This window comes from Lepidochelys kempii, chromosome 1 (genome assembly GCF_965140285.1).
Source record: "Lepidochelys kempii isolate rLepKem1 chromosome 1, rLepKem1.hap1, whole genome shotgun sequence".
Lineage (NCBI taxonomy): Eukaryota > Metazoa > Chordata > Testudines > Cheloniidae > Lepidochelys > Lepidochelys kempii.
This window is the reverse complement of record NC_136380.1, coordinates 147187910-147205572: the sequence shown is the minus strand read 5'-3', so window position 1 is coordinate 147205572 and position 17663 is coordinate 147187910. Positions and strand designations below refer to the sequence as shown.

At 37.7% G+C, this 17663-nt stretch overlaps 1 protein-coding gene across 2 annotated transcripts in view; it reads right to left on the bottom strand.

Moving 5' to 3' along the window:
• Positions 1 to 17663, bottom strand: part of IL1RAPL1 (interleukin 1 receptor accessory protein like 1) — a 1122430-nt gene that overhangs the window by 414801 nt on the left and 689966 nt on the right. For both annotated transcript variants that reach the window (XM_073328235.1, XM_073328244.1), the window contains one exon: positions 16486 to 16639. In XM_073328235.1, coding sequence (XP_073184336.1) covers positions 16486 to 16639 — 154 coding nt within the window. The remainder of the gene's footprint in view (positions 1 to 16485; positions 16640 to 17663) is intronic.

The following is a 17663-nucleotide window of genomic DNA, read 5'->3' as shown; positions in this document are numbered from 1 at the left end:
ATGGGGCGTGCTGCTGGGGCCAGGAGATTGGTCCTATCTGGAGGTGCTAGAGGGGGATGGGTGTTGCTACTTTTTGCAGCCAGGATGAGCTCCAACCTCTGATCTACTTTCTGGATCTCTGATGAGGCCAGGGATTCAGGGATTTTTCCCACATGGTTAAATTGGCAAACTGCCCTGTTGATTTTTTTCATCTTCCACACAGTATCCAGCTGGTTCAGTCTGGGGTGTTTAAATTACAATTATCATAACTTTGGCAGGTTACAGTCTGGTTGGTGGATTAGAAAGGATCTGATGTGAGGTCCTGTAACTCAGTCCATTGCTTGGGCATTGGTCCTGAGCATAGCAATACATGATGAGGTTTCCACTGTCTTGTGAAGCTTGTGGCTTCCCTCTTCTAGACTATGACTTTCAGAAAGGGTCTCTGGGCAAGTTGGAGAGTGTAGAGGGGGCATGTCCTTAACACTCAGTTTTATAATCCACCTGGGACATTAGTGCCAGTTGAAATCTACCCTGGAACAACCCTAACAGATAGTTTGGGTTCATAATCACAGTTAGATAGTACTTTTAACTGAAGTTAAGCCTTTACGTTTATCCATACTATGGTTTCTGTTTTATTGTTTCTGTTTTCAACACTGATGACCCACAACTCAATACTCAAGGTTACTTTGCCTTGTCTCTCATCTACATTCCATCCTATTGTCAATATCCTTGTTACAAGAAACCATTTTTTTAAAGCTGCTAGAGATGATGTAGCTACATACACAATAGGGAATGCAAAAGCTGACAATGGCCAAAGGAAAACTTTCACTTCTTTTATTGTAGATTATCCCTTTCTAACAAAATTCAGTAAGTATATGGGTTCACCGAGTGTCATAAATAAAATATAATGCAATTTTGCTGACAAAATAAAATGAAATAGTTATAGAAAATGTTTAGTAAATAGCTACACTTACTTTTTAAATAACTTAAATAACTTAATGAAACATGTCATTTGCCTGTCAACAGTTGTACCATAAGATAGTACAAATGCTATTACAAATCTATTGTTTATCTTGGGGACACTGTTCCCTCGAAGCTGTGGGCGTGTGCACACGCACACAGATCCTAAACCCCGCACACAGAACAAAACACTGCACACACAAAAATTTGCACAGAAGCACAACAATTTGCACAGAAGAAATTTTTTGTGCACGTGGCCTGTCAAAATTTAGAGGGAACACTACTTGGGGATCATTATATAATAATGAAACACTGCATAAGATATCCCAGTATTCACAAAGATATAAAACCTGTGAACTACAAATGTGAATCTGAGGGACTAGCATGCAGCAGGTCACACTCAATGAATTTCTACTGGTCTTCTGTAACTTGCACAAACCTATACTAAGAAATATAGACATCTATCTGTGAAGTTGTTGACTTCCATCTATATGAAGGATTGGGTGCATGTACTTTCTTCTAGTGTCTGTGAAGAAATCCCATGAACTTATTTAACAAGAGTGGGAGTGGGGGTGGGGGGCATGAGAAGAGAGAGATTTTGATGATGATGAAATTGGCAGACATTCATATACTTCAGCTCTCTTTTTTCCATCTTTTATAAAGGCAAAAGAATATGAAGGAAATCCACTGATTTCTATCACTCCTCAATCTTGTTTCCATGAATTCATATCTCATATTTTAAAATTAATGCAGTTCTGGATCTGAATTAAGTACGCCAAAGTGAAGGGAAAACCTATACAAAAGGAATGAAAAATGTCATTGCTGGTTCCAATTTCTTTCCCATATTCATACAATTACCACATGTTATCAACTTCCCAACAGAAAAACAAAATAATATGGCAATATTATTTTCCTATGCTAAAGCCTTACTAAGATAAGTGAAAAAAAACATACAAAATGATGATAGAATTTTAATGTTCATTCCCACTCCTTCTCATATACACTTCCATTTTAAACATAAACTTCAGAGAATAGCTGTACTAGCATGAATATATTTGTAGAAGAAGAAGAAAAAAGTAATTCATAAATAAAGAGTAAATTCTTAGAGAAAACATACTTTAAACTATTGACACATTTTTGTATGTTGGCTTTGATACTTATTTTAAAGCTGTACCTACATTTTGTACATTCACATGTACGTATACAACCCTATCTAAATGCTCAATAATATCTTATACTGGTTGGAATATACTTTGGGAATACTGACAAAAGGACCATATGGTGTTGTGCTCTTAGGCCTCAATTCAGGAAAGCATCTCTATTCAGGACAGTACGTAAGCACACACTTAATTGTTAACCCAAAGAAAGCTGGACTTAAGCAAGTTGTAAATACTTAATGGACTCAGGACGTTATGTAGCTAATGTCACAATTTCAGGGCAACTGCATCTCTATTGCCCCCGCACCCAACCCTACCCCTCCATGGTCCACTCCAGGAGTTCCCAGGTCTCAGGTCTCCAGCTATCACCTGTGTCTGAATAGGGATCCTAGTCTAACCAGTTGGTTCTAAGGCTGTGATATCCCCAACAATCCAGTCTGCCTAAAGGCCAGCACCTGCACTTTGCTCCTCTTCCCCCCACCCCCCTCACGAGGGCTACTCTAGCAGTTACAATTTACAGCACAGCTCTTTCTAAGCAAGCACATTTACTCTTAAGGTAAAAGCATTTCAGAAATAAACATATAAAACACTAAACAGATTTAAACACACACTAAATATATCAGGAATCACCCACCAATCTTCAGGGTCCCTAGTAGGCTAAAGTCTTTCCAGCAAATTCTGCAAGTGTTGGGGGCCCCCTTTGGGCATAAGGTGCTTTCGGTTTGCTGGATCAGAAAGAAAGCCCTGTGTCAGTTCAAGCTCATCCTTTTATACCGAAAGCCCTTTCTTTGTCTCCTAGTCTCTGGAAAACACAGCTTGAAACATGTTATGCAAACCACCCCAGGGGTGGTACTCTCTAGCATTGTTTAGTCTCAGTGACTCACCTTAATCATACCACTCCTCCTGCCTCCCACAGGTTTTTAGTTCCTTTAGGAGCTGTGATAACCCTCATCTCATGGACTAGAACGCATATAGAAACCATTAATAGATTTAATACAATACAGACTCCAAAAGATTGCATGTGATTGCAATATCTGTCAGAACTAATTTTTCCCCTGTGGGTTTGTCTACAGATCATTACAAACAGACTTTGTTACGTATACTGCTCTACCGATGGAAATAGGCTATACATCTTTCCATCAGATGGAGTTTGATACTTAGACATCTTTCTTCTGATCCTGCAGGGAAAAGTCAGTGGGTGCTCTGACACTGGCTTTCACCAACATAGGACCAAACCCTTTGCCAAGTCAATAATAGGAGATTTTCAAGCAGCAATATTTTTTTTAAGGATTTCATTTAAAGAAAAAACTGCACTTGACAATAAGTTACGCTTGAAAATATGTATGTTGGAAATATGAAATTAGATTTTTAGTTTCAACATTTGATTGTTATCTGTGGTCTTATGTATAAATACTTATTTTCATACCATAAAATGCCAGAAGCTTTGAAAGGAAACTCCCCTTTCCCCCCCAAAAAAAGACCCAATAAAACTTAGGAGGGGAAAAACAAAGGTACTGATAATGAACTCTACTACTGTTTTCATACAGCACAACATAAAGTGTGCCCTAAGCTTTCAGACCTTATGTACAGTTACTGTGCTTGCATGCTGACAGAATCTAGCTCCACAAAAAGGCCGAAATACTGTGCTGTGCAGCTATGCTATATGCAAAGAATCACCTGAATACTTTAAATACCTTGTTTATTGTTTATTAAAATACAGTCCCACTTTACTCCATTGGGAGTATTCTGTACTCTGTACAGTTCAATTATCTACAGCTTTCTAAGAAGGGGAGGAGAAATGATAAATGATACTCAAGGACAATGTTGCATTAGCATACTCAAAGGAAACATAAAAGTAAAATAAAGTCTTCTGATTCCACAGGAATAATTCAAAATATTTAACTACATTTTAAAAGGTTGCTTAATAAGCACTTTGTGTGTCTTAAGAATGGATTTATTTAATTTTTGTAATATCTTATTCAGTTTGTGGGTTATTAGCCTGGTACATCTTTAGTATTCTTCAACGCTACCATATAGCTACTATATTATATACACATACCAGTTTCTCCCACTTTGTGAATAAATCTGACCTTACAGACTTTGTCACACAGTATTGTTATACCAATAAATAGCACCATGGCAACAACATCTACTTAGAGATCTTATGTTTTAAAGTTTCAGTTTGAGTTGTGAACAGATATAAACTGACTCAGACAAATATGAGAAACAGAAACAGCATTTCTCTAAATAGTTTGAAAGTATTGCTTAAAAACCTTTTGGGCACACATGTATTTGTGCCTCTCGGCTTTCACTTGACATAGAAAATGCAGCATATGCTTATGAACATAGCCATCATTTTGCCAACCATCAAGTTATGGACGAAAATAAAAAGAATGTAGCACAAATGCAGGTCTGTTTACGTAGAAATACACGGCGTGTCTGCTCTGTGGTAGTATTTCCAAAAAATCAATGTCTTCATCTTTGGGTCAAATAAAGAAATACAACAAAATCTGCTACTGACATTTTATTAGCACTTTGCAAATAACAAATCTCTAACTTTCATTCACATCATAATGTCAATACTACTGGTAGTGAATAAGACACTTTGTTTAAGAAAAGAGAGTTCACCCAATGAAAAATCAATTATGTGGATCTGCTGGACCTGACAGTGTAACTGTTATAACTCAGATATATTTGTTCACTACATTGACTGACATTCATTAACACTGTTTCAGGTTTGCAGGTCCCTTAAATGCAGTGGTACATTGCAGATAAGGATGGAACAAATCTGCTTTTTTGGCTCTTCAAACTAACTGGAGTATTCTGGGTTTAAAAATGTCCTAATAAAATGAAGCTATCATACGTTATGTTCCATTTTTGAATACTGTTCACAAAACAACCTAAAGACCCAACCACTTATTCTCCCCAGAAAATGCCCAATCAGTGAGAGTGCGTGCCCCAGGGCTATGTGAAAAGAAGTGGGGAGTAGGAATCAAACACTCAGTAAGACCACTGATCAGGATTAGGGTGGCAATAGTGATGGCAATGGCACTTAAGCAGAAATCAAGACCTGGAATATATCTAAACCTGGAGGAGAGTGGGACCAGATAATCGAAGAAAAGGAGGCATTATAGACAAGGAAGAGAATACAATGTAGAATTAATAAAAAGACTCAGCTTCTAATAGGAATAGCAAATCATTAATTGCATCACAGAGGTAGAGAGACCAGAAGGTCATCATCAGCAAAACCAAATCATCCTTAAATTATACATCCTTCCTTCTTTGCAAATTTGCCAAAGGTGTTTTTAATACACATTTTCTACATATAACCAATAACATGCATCTCTCATTGCATTTGGTCTTGTTTTTTTCAGTAAGGTACATGGATCCCTGTGTGAAGTTTTCTGCATGTGAATCTGGGGTGTATATGCTGCTACAGCTATATATAAGTACATTAACTGAACATTTATAGAGAACCTTTTTCATCAAATCTGTGCAGAATGTTCTGATTATTATTTCTCAAATGCACATAGGGTTTTAATTTAGCTCCTTGTTTTTAGGCACACAGAAATTATTGCTCTATAAAGAAGATCGCTAATTTCTAATTACTCTTTAGCCAGGAATTTGTTATACCCAGAAGGATTTAGTGCATTACCAGAAGTGCTGGGATGATTTTGTGAGCATCCTGCTTTCATAATAACTCTATTGTTTGCTTTATATTTTATTACTCTTTTCACAGAATAATAAATGTACAGTAAATAGAATCTCTCTCTCAATATATTGTAGAGCTGAATTAAATGCATGATGATTGTGCATCAGGTTAATTAACAAAAGGAATAACCATCAACCCTGATAATTATAGCATCAGCTGGTGCATCAGTCCAGGACTGAATGGTTAGTTCCTGCCATTAAATGTAGAAACTACATAGGGGGAGTAATCTACTCTTCAATATTTATTTTTTGGTACTTAATACCTATATGAAATAAAGAACCATCTCAAATAATTAATATAAATAAATGAAAGAGTTACATAATCAAGACTGTTTATAAGCTAAAGTCACTGAAACAGGTTTTTTGCATTTCAGGAACTAAAACAAAACAAAACAAATGAACCAGCAAAACCTAAATTCACAACATTTCAGAAAAAAAAATGAACCATAGTTTTCCCGTGATTCAACTAAAATATAGATCAGCACAAACTGATTAAACTTGAACATCCCTTCTTTCCCCACAAAAAAATCCCATAAATAGCTGTTTAAAAATCTCCTAAATCATGTCGGGCCCAAATCTGACCAACTCTAACACTAGGCAATATCACTGCATTGTAAACATTTTTTTGTTTAAAATTTTATGTTTAAGACTAATCACCAATTTTTAAAAACAAAACAAAAAACCCACTACATCCTAGCAACGTTTTTCTTGTGCTGAGACGATAAAGTCTGTCAGACAGCCAAGAGAACAGAAGTTAACCAACAAATCCTATTACTATCAGAAATGATATAGCCAGTGATGCTGATGTGATAACCAGAAGCAGAAAAAGCTTTTTGCTTGCAGTCCATAACAAATCGGGAAAAAAAAGAAGTTGTTTTTAATGGATAGAAAAGAACGAACTGGTAGGGAAAGGCATTTAAAACAGTTGTTAGCAAATTAAAAACACTAAAGGGCATCTTTATGTTTAAGGTGTTTCTTCGGCTTTTCTGTGTGACCCGCTTAGAGGACTGAGCTTAAAATCACATTGATTTAAATGGAAGGTTTAGCTGCTTCAAGACTGCGGGTTTGAGCCAACAGTGTGCTAAGGACTGGGGCTCCCTGACTATTCCAAATACTTTAAACAATTGCATGTACAGTGAATAAGCAAGTACATTATTTTAGACTGAAAAACTTGTGATTCACCAGTTCACACATTTGCATCAGCTCAGTTCTTGGTCTTGATGAGACTAAATGGTGACCCAGAATATGGTAATAATTGCAAGTGCTGATCAGTTATATATGGAAATACTTTTATATATAAAAGCAAATTATCAGCATTTGGTAACAGGGACGAACCATAGGTCAGGATTACAGATTTCAAATCTGTCAGTGTTACTAAAGCCAGTGGATGGAATCCTGGCTCTACTGAAGTGGAATTCAATGGGGCTAGGATTTCACCCAGCATCATTATTCTTTCAATGAATGGAAATGTTCAGACCTAAGCCTATCAGTGTATAGATTTAAGGCTCAACCAAGTACATACTTATGCAAATGAGTAACTTGAGTCACATGAATAGGCCTCATGAAGTCAATGGGACTGTGGATGTGAGTGATATTACTCACACAAATAAAGTGTTTCCAGGATCTGGTCATTCAATTGCATATGAAGCAAGGACTAAAATATGCCTGCATACTGAGTTTAGTTTACATTTACTGAGGTTAGTTTCCCGTGTTGAAGTTTTGGCTTTGTCTTGCAGTCAATTAGCAAATAGAAGGGTACAGAAATTTAAAGTTTGAGCTGTAGGCCATTGTACTGTAGCTGAAAGAATAGGTGCACAAAGATGGTGATCTGGGGGCATAGTGATTTTGCACATTTGGAAAAAGCTATTGCGAATTTTTTTTTGTTTTGTTTTGCTGGTGTTGCTGAAATATGCCATAAAATATTTTGCAGATAGAAAAGGCCGAGGGACTGACCGAAGGTCAAAGTGTACTTGGTTTGCCATGACGCGCTTTTCTTGAGATAGATCTTAACAGAGCCAAATCCCTTTGAGACATGCCTGGGGAAAGCTGGTAAAAACTGAGGGCCACATACTGACACCCTTACTCATGTACCTTACACTATATATTTCAATGGGACTACTCCTCAAAAATAAGGCACTACTTTATGTAAGGGTAACAAAAATTGACCCTGAAAAAAGACTTCATGATTAAGGCCCAGGTGATTAGCTCTGGTATCATTTGCAAAGGTACTAGTACTTCTTATTCTTAACTGAATGCAAAGAAAAGCATTAATGTAATGCTAAAAGTCACAAAAGGCCAGGCTGGAATTGCATATATTAATGTTTAACAGCAAGGCTGATAGGGCTCGATTGCGTATCCTGTATGTTTTATGGTATACATTTTACAGGAGAGACTTATTCTTGCAAAGGGATCCACTGCACAGCCCCTTATGACCAGGTTGATTCCCTTTGACTTCAATGGGACTCCATGCTAGCAAGACAGATCTGCACTTGCAGATACCTTTGTAGGATGGGCACAATGAGGTATAATATTAAACTAAACATTTCAGGTGTAAATCAGGATCAGAAAGTGTTTATGGCCCATGTTGTGTTCTGTGGCCCAAGTTAACCATACTATCTAATTTTGGAATGTTGCTAGGAATTAGAAACATGCATCTTTTTTAAAAATTCCAATTAATAAATAATTTGGGTGATGCTATTCAATCTGAAGGTATAAATATTCACAAATACTCTAATATAGAGCAGGTTTTCCTTTATAGATAAACCTATTACACAAAACCCCACAAAACAAATTGTTTTGTTTAAGTGAACATTTCTGTTTGTGATACGCTATTAGAATAAAAAAGTATCTAATTTATCATTTTCAATTTAGATAACACTTTCTAAAACAGATGTCACTGGAAGAAGGAAATTGATTCAGATTGCTTAGACAGTAGCACATTTCTGATAGGAGATAGAGATCTTTTCACCAGCACTAAAGAAAAAGAAATATGTTCTCACAGAAAAGTAAATTTATCTGACATAAATTTACTTTATACTACTTCAAAGGGTACATAAAGTAAATTAACAATTATTCTCAGTAAGGAACAGGCACTAAGTAGTGACTGAAGATGTGAACCTTCTACCAATTGTGACAAAGCTCTGTCCTTGTCTCCGTGGGTCCCACGTTTTCTGGCGGATTTCGCTAGCCTCAGAGGCTCACTGTGACCCTCCACATAACCCTTCTCTCTCTCGAGACAAGGGTCACAGTCTACTGAGCCATTTTCATCATAAGCCAGCGAGGGAGGTGAGGAGAAGCTATTCTCCCTTGCACAATCTCTGTTGTCTCCCAGTCTCAGTGATTAATTGGGCGGGGGGAAGCGACAAAGGGGGGAGGCCGGACCCGCCCTCTACTCTGGGCTCCAGCCCAGGGACCCTAATAGTATCAGCTATGGTAGCTGACCTTTTAAAAACATGACATGTACAATTCCCTGGGCTACTTCCCCACGGCAGCCCCCACTTCCTCAAGCTCCACTTCACCCTTACCTCAGGGCCTCCTCCCTCCTTGTGCCTGATATGGTGTGTACTGCTCAGTCTCTCCAACAGCACAACTTCCTCCCACAGCTCCTGACATCCACACCCACCTGACTAACTGGGAGGCTTTTAACTAGTTTCAGCCAGTCCCTGATTGGCTTCAGGTGTCCCAATCAACCTAGCCTTCTCCCTGCCTTCTGGAAAGTTCTTAATTGGCCCCAGGTGTCTTAATTGACCTGGAGCAGCTTCCATTTAACTTATCCTGGTACCAGGGATTTGTTTAGCCTGGAGCTAATATATCTATCTCCTACTACTATAGCCATCTGGCCTTGCCCTGTCACACAATACATTAAAAAAATACAAAACTAGCACCATTAAACAGAGATTTTTCTTGTATAACCACTACTTTTAATACACTAGCTATTTTAAAACTACCTCTAGAGCAAATTCCCAGTCCGGTTTGAAAAAAATATTTGTATTTAAACTCCCAAATCAGAGATTGCACCACAATCTTTGCTTTCACTTCTGCTTTGAGATGGGCTTTAACATTGATGTTAATATACAAGTTATTCAGAGCAGCAGCAGCGAAAGCACAGTTCACATTACTAGGTTCGGACTTTGACAGTGATTCCCCATCAGAAGTCTGCTTGGTGTGGGAAAGAAACGAGGGCTGCAGTGCGTAGAAAAAGAATAGAAGGACATAGGGCTCACTACCTGCTGTCTGCTGGGAAGATGTGGGTCTAGGCAGAAACACGGAGGTAAGGAAGCTGAACCACTATTATGCCATAATTAAAAAAAAACAAAAAACAACTACACTTAGGAGGATTTGTCCCTAATCAGCTCTGCAGGCTGCTGGCCCATTTCCCACATTGCTAGTGTCAGCTCACAACACGCAGGCCCCATTCATCCATCAAAACCTTTGTGAAGATGTTCTACCTTCTGCAAACCAAGGGAACCCATAATTGGAACTGCAAATATTCACCAGCTGGAAGGAAGGAAGGAGGAGCCTAGAGCAGTCAGATGTAAAATGACTGTCCTAGGGCTGCAGCTGTTCCCCCTTCCTGGACATAAATAACCAGCTGTTCAAAAAAGCCCATTGGCAAAGGCTCCTACAAAATGGTGACCCGAGCAATTCAGTGATGACCAGACAACCACAGAGACAGCAGCTTCTAGGGAAACAGCTGAATTCCCAACTTTCTGAGGCCTGTTTGGAAGACATCATGAAGTCTCCAGGTTGGAGCCAGGGTGTGTTGAAATAACTACGTCCTTTGCTTTCCCTTAATATCGTGTTTCTAACATTTAAAAAAAAAAAAAAGGCAGCTGCTTTTCCCTAATGCTTAACACCAGCACATCCCACATCCTGTATCACAGCTGATATGATACAATGCAACGGAAAGCATACTTTTATATCATGCCCAAATATTATGCTCAGTAATACTCAGTATTCCATGTGAAGTGGATGGTACAACAGGTAGAAGAAACTGGATAATGGTGTTCTCCTCAAGGCTCTGCCACAGACTTCTGAGTGACATAAAGCAAGTCCCTTAAACCACTCCATTCCTCATATTACTGAGGATAATACCACTTCCCCACCTCATGGAAATTTAATGCTTATTTAATTAATGTTAACAAGATGCACAGAAACTATAGTGGTAAGCACCAGAGAAATATGTATAACTGACATAGAAAAGTGCTTTCAAAGTCATATAGGAAAAGAGGATTTAATTTCTTTTCACTATAAATATGATTTACAGCATCGGTCCTTCATTTATGTGACTATGTATACTTCTGTGATATCTAGTATGGAATGTAAAGTTAACATAATAAGTGTAAATAATAGGAAGTGATCTTTTAAAGCTCTTACAAGTTAAATACAACTGTACCTAGTCTTTCTTACTTATATTCCCAAGTCATCACATTTTATCTTCTCCATCTCCATTTATGGTTAATATTTCTTTTACTAGGAGAGCAATGTACCCCTGCCTTAATACTGTCATGTATTACCAGTCAAGAAGCTTTCAAGAAAATCTCAATTTTTACTATGTTCTCAATATATTTAGATTGTATAATGTGTATCCACATGTCAAGGTTCCTCCCCCACTCTGAACTCTAGGGTACAGATGTGGGGACCTGCATGAAAAACCTCCTAAGCTTATCTTTACCAGCTTAGGTCAAAACTTCCCCAAGGTACAAAATATTACCCCCGTTATCCTTGGACTGGCCGCTACCACCACCAAACTAATACTGGTTACTGGGGAAGAGCTGTTTGGACGCGTCCTTCCCCCCAAAATACTTCCCAAAACCTTGCACCCCACTTTCTGGACAAGGTTTGGTAAAAAGCCTCACCAATTTGCCTAGGTGACTACAGACCCAGACCCTTGGATCTTAAGAACAATGAACAATCCTCCCAACACTTGCACCCCCCCTTTCCTGGGAAATGTTGGATAAAAAGCCTCACCAATTTGCATAGGTGACCACAGACCCAACCCCTTGGATCTGAGAACAATGAAAAAGCATTCAGTTTTTTACAAGAAGACTTTTAATAAAAAATAGAAGTAAATAGAAATAAAGAAATCCCCCCTGTAAAATCAGGATGGTAGATATCTTACAGGGTAATTAGATTCAAAAACATAGAGAACCCCTCTAGGCAAAACCTTAAGTTACAAAAAAGATACACAGACAGAAATAGTTATTCTATTCAGCACAATTCTTTTCTCAGCCATTTAAAGAAATCATAATCTAACACATACCTAGCTAGATTACTTACTAAAAGTTCTAAGACTCCATTCCTGTTCTGTCCCCGGCCAAGACGACTACAGACAGACACAGACCCTTTGTTTCTCTCCCTCCTCCCAGCTTTTGAAAGTATCTTGTCTCCTCATTGGTCATTTTGGTCAGGTGCCAGCGAGGTTACCTTTAGCTTCTTAACCCTTTACAGGTGAGAGGAGCTTTCCCCTGGCCAGGAGGGATTTCAAAGGGGTTTACCCTTCCCTTTATATTTATGACACCACACATGCGCACACTCGCATGCGCACACACACACAGCCTTGATATCATATTTCCCCTTCCAGTATATCTATTTTAGGAACTTACATGGCCCCCATTACTGTAGTATCTGAGGCCCAGATCCTCCAAGGTATTTAGGTGCCTTATGCACCTAAAGGATCTGGCCCTTAATGCCTCACAATTTTTAATGTATTTATCTTCCTGACACTCTTGTAATGTCAGGAAATGATAATATTCCCATTTTACAGATGGTAACTGAGGTACAGAGAGGCTAAGTGATTTTCCCAAGCTGACAGGGGAAGTCTGTGGCAGAGCAGGAATTAGGTGCTCCGAGTTCTAGGTTAGTGGCCTAACCACTGGATCATCTTTCCTACCCCATTCAGCCAGCAAAAGTTCATCATCCTCTGGAGGTCTAAACAACTTTGCTGTTTCATTATAGAACATAATAGTGTACAGAATACTGAACTTACTAGATACAGGAAAGATCAGTTACAATATAGACATTTCATTTTAAAATGTTGTTCTTATTAAGTAACTTTATCTGCATAAAAGTAGATTTCCAATAGCCCTATAATGCGAAAGATGGATTTCAATGTAAATTGTTCACAGCTGACCTATTGATTCTAAAGTGATGCTAGCTGCCAAAACCTTTTTTACCCTGTTGTTCTGATCTGGGCTGTGGACAGCCAAAATGGAATGAAAATTTTATGTAAATAGATTTGACGGAAACTTCCTGCAATTATGTTTCTCCACCCACTGCCTGATTCACCTGGCAGTTAGATGAGAAAAAAAAAAAAACAACTGTGTATGCATGTTTTGTTTTAATCCACTTCTGCATTTGATTTAACACGGCCCCCCTGTCGCCAACCAGATGACAATCCCTTTTTGCAACATTCACTATTTTACTTGATGATAGAAAAGGTATTAATATAAAGGTCTAGATCTTTATCCTCAGCTTCAGTGGAATTATGGTGATTTATTCCAGTTGAGCATCTGGCTCATGGATTTCACATAACACATTCTGCACAGGATGGAAATACAATACACCCCAGAAGAGTTCTTCCCACCACAGACAGAGGCAGGAAGCCTAAAGACAATATTTATTAAACATGAATGCATACAAACACACAAACACCAGAAAATAACCACACATTTGCTGCATCAGAATATGGAAAAATAGGCAGAGGAATAGTTGTAGATTATGGAGAGTCACTAGTTTCCAGCTAGATGTGCTAACCTTACATAATAGGTGCCGGGGGCGGGGGGTTGTCTCATAAGAACTACTCTCATTGCTCTCACTTTCTGAACACCTCCATAATTTTGGATTTGGCTAGTTGTAAGTCACAAATGGCTTAGCATAGAAACTTCACAGTATTAGGACTGGTTCTTATGATTAGTTTTTGGGGGAGGTAGATTTGTTAATGGAATTAGCTGCCAGTAGTGGTTCCATATACATTACAAACTTCAGGAGTTTATAAATGATGCAGGGTGATAAATGGGGGAAGAATAGACAAGGATGAAAGGACTCGCAAGGAGGATGAGTGAGGATAAAAGGGTTATATCAGTGAAGAAAAGGGACCCATCTATCAGTCTAAAAGTCGGCCCACACATATATTCACTTGATATGCCCTACCTCTACATATGGTGGGGGAGTGCTTTTAGCTAGTTCATTTATAGCTAATTTAGTAAAAGGTGTCAACTTTATGTTTTTAATCAGGATGCGACATTTATTCTCTGACCCCTGAATTCAAGTCTAAGCTATTTTTAAACACAACAGAAATAATCTCACATAAATTGCAATGTATGTCACTTGGAAAATAAACTCTTTTTCACCAGTACATAAACAGAACATAAGACATATTTAATGTCTGCATGTCTTCCTACCAAACACGTGTCAAATAATAATATAACATGGTTACTGACTGTAGCCTATGGCATGTATTAAAAGAAGAAAACTGATCATAATACTAGTGTATCTATTTCTTTAGCTTAGTCACATAAATATAAAGACAACATGCAGAACCACAGTAATACCAAAACAAATAAAATTGCTAAGATGCTCTGCAACAAATTGGTTCTTACATCTTCCCTGGTTGTCAGATACAGAAATCATGCAGCTCTCCTCTCTTAATCTCATTCATTTTAAAACACTTCAAAAGTAAGCCAAGTCTCTTCTTGAGTGGTCACACTTTCATTTCACATTAAGTATAGAGCTTTCCCCCAGAAACTACATAACTGACGAATGAACATTCTTTATCACAAATTATGTGAGTGCATGTCTTCATACTGCTCTTATTCCTTTTTCAGTAGCTGTAGTTTTAGTCTGCTTCAAACAACACTGCACACCAAATTTACCAGTAAGATATATTTTTGCAGTGGAAGCACCATTCCAAAGTGATTGAGAGAATACTGGAGAGCTGAAAGATTATGTACTACTCAAGAGCATAATCATACATTGAGAAGATAATTGGAGCCTTATTTTGAAATAAATTAACTACAGCACTCCTCTATCTCTGCTCTCCTTCAGGAGAGTCAAACAGGGTATATTGATATTTACTGTTAGCATAATCACTAGAGAGTAATTGCCTGCTTCTAGTCACCAAATAAATCAATTTCATATACAAGAAAAAATATGAAGAGAAACTGGATATTGTGCTTAAAGAAAACATGATTGATTGTCTGAATTTCTCTCAAATCAACACACGGTATAATTTCCAGATATATAATTGACTAATCTAATAAGTGGAAGTTACAAATCATGAGGTTTACGTTTAGCTTCTCATATTTTGGGTGGGAGCAGTGCAAGATGGACGATACTGAGATTCATTAGCACATAAGAAAACAAATTTCTAATAAACTCAGAAATGTTTCCACAATCGCAGATCGAGGCATACTATAAACACAGTAATTAACTGCCAGATGAGATATACATTTATATTGGACTTAGCAGAGAAACAAAGAGAACCGGAAGTGGATATTTCTGCTCTAAGATTCTTTCTTTGTATGTTTTGTTTCCTACTCCAAACACACTGCCACTAGCTTCTTTTTTTTTTATTTTTTTTTGTGTTGCTGAGGCAACTAAGAATCTATTTCACCTTCAATCCCCAGGGAAAACCTAAACTTTGCCAGCTATTAAGGAATGTTGCATTGGAAATGACAAGTGCACTGCAATCTGAAGACCCAAGATATAGCACATATATGATCTCCCAATATTACCAAATAATTCTGGAAATCAATTCAGTACAATTTTTCCTTGGATAGCGCTGTGCCATATTCTTTCTACATTAGGACAGGTCCTTGTGATACTGAGGTTTGGAGAGGACGGAACAGTTGAAAAACGGTTGGACTAACCCTTATGCAGAAAGGTTGTTTTCTGGAATAGAGTATATTGCTATTACAGTACGTGCAAGATCAAATCATGATGTAACTTATGTAGGATGTTGAAGGTTTTAATGTAAATTATATTAAAAGCATCTTTTCCCCTGTCACCAATGTTATGTTTCAGAAGATATAGCCATTATAGGATTTTTTTTTTAATTAGAACTAGAGCTAGATGGATGTGGAATACATGGAGTGAAATTCTGGCCTTAATGAAATCAGTCTGAGTTTGCCGTTAACTTCAATGGGCTCAGGATTTCACCGTTAGTATTCACAGGTGTGCACAATATGATTGATATGCTGGATGGTTGTGCCGGTGGGCCTGATGGAGAAGAATCATGGTAGTATTCCTCTGGAAGGTACCTCCTAGAATGATGCCGCTCTGACATAGCAACATTAGTTCTAGAAGTGTTGCATTCAAAAGGCAGCATTCCACAAACAAATATAGTGGGCTCCATCATGTTATTTTCTGCCATACATAGTATAGGTTCCAAGCTACCTATCCTACCAAAAACTGAACGCACTCTCCATTTCCCATTCAGAAACCTAAGCTGCCTACAAGTCTCTAAAACAGGCCCCAACCTAGACCTCATTCAGAGCGCTGTGCACACTAATTGGAACTTTGTAAGATTGTTTGGGCACATCACCTAGGCAACGACAATCATCAAAACTTTTGTCTCTGGCTAAGTAGTTGCAATGTATATCACAAATGACCTAAAACAAAAAAAGGCAATGTCATTCTTTACAATATCAGAAAGAGATATTAGGAGCCTATAAATTACCTGTAACTGTTAATTCTGTAGTTCTTCTGACAACAAAGATTCCGTATTTTAACTCACAAGTGTAATTTCCAATGTCATCTTCTCTAACCTCCCGGATGATGAGAGTGTCCTTTTTGAACACAATACTCGGTCTCCATGTTTTTGCCTTGCATTCCTGTTCAATGACAATATAATACACCCATGACTGAAGTCCTTGTATTTAAACGTAGTGATTATTGACAACACTGCCCAAGTCAAAGAGCCTAGGAAATGGCTTAGATAATTACTTATGACATCTCACATACACTGAGTTGCCCAAATATTCTACTTCATTGAGTCACATGAGAGCTGTCTAGATGCCAGAAAGGCAGGGAATTTATTCCCTTAATGATGGTACTCTGAAGTAATATTGTTGAAGAGTTCCTATTCTTCCTATCTAATTAATGTTGTCTCTGGGACAATTACATATACAAAAAACTTTTATCTTCATTATGTTAATGACAGCTAGAGGACATGGGAAGTCATTGTAAAGCAATAATTAATCAAAAAGGAGGGAAGCAGGAGCGAATGAGAAAAAAAAAGAAGGAAGCAAGTTGCATCTCCATACCTGAAAGCATCTTAGAATTTGCTTTGAAAAGTTTAACTTATCAATGATCTTACTATTGACTCAGTGAGATAACGCAATGTCTAATTTGTACTATTTATATGTACACAAAATATAACGTGTCCCAATTTTAATGGCTACTGATAGAGTTGTATGTTTCATTCATGCTGAAATATATTCTTTTTTCGTTGTTTGATAAGTGGGCCCATCCACTAGGTTGAAATTTGTTATGGCCTAAGAATGTGTGTATGTGTTGGCAATTTTTACTGGTTTCCCCTTGTGTGGTTATTTTTTTTTCTCTTTTTTTAAATTGCCTTAGTTAGATTTCAGATAATTAAAGTAAAACATGATATAGCTGCATGCTTTTGGATATTTTTCAGCGATTTCCAAACTTCTTCATCTTTCTAAGAAATAAGTTACAGGCCAATGGACTAATGTCCTTGAGACTTTTGATGTAACAGTACAAAATAATCTGCTCATTTTGCCCAGCATAGCAGCTTGCTGCGTATATAGCATATAGGCTAGTTTCATAAATGTCATTCAGACTATTTTTTAGAATAGACATATGTCCATGCACATGAAAACCCACAATGGT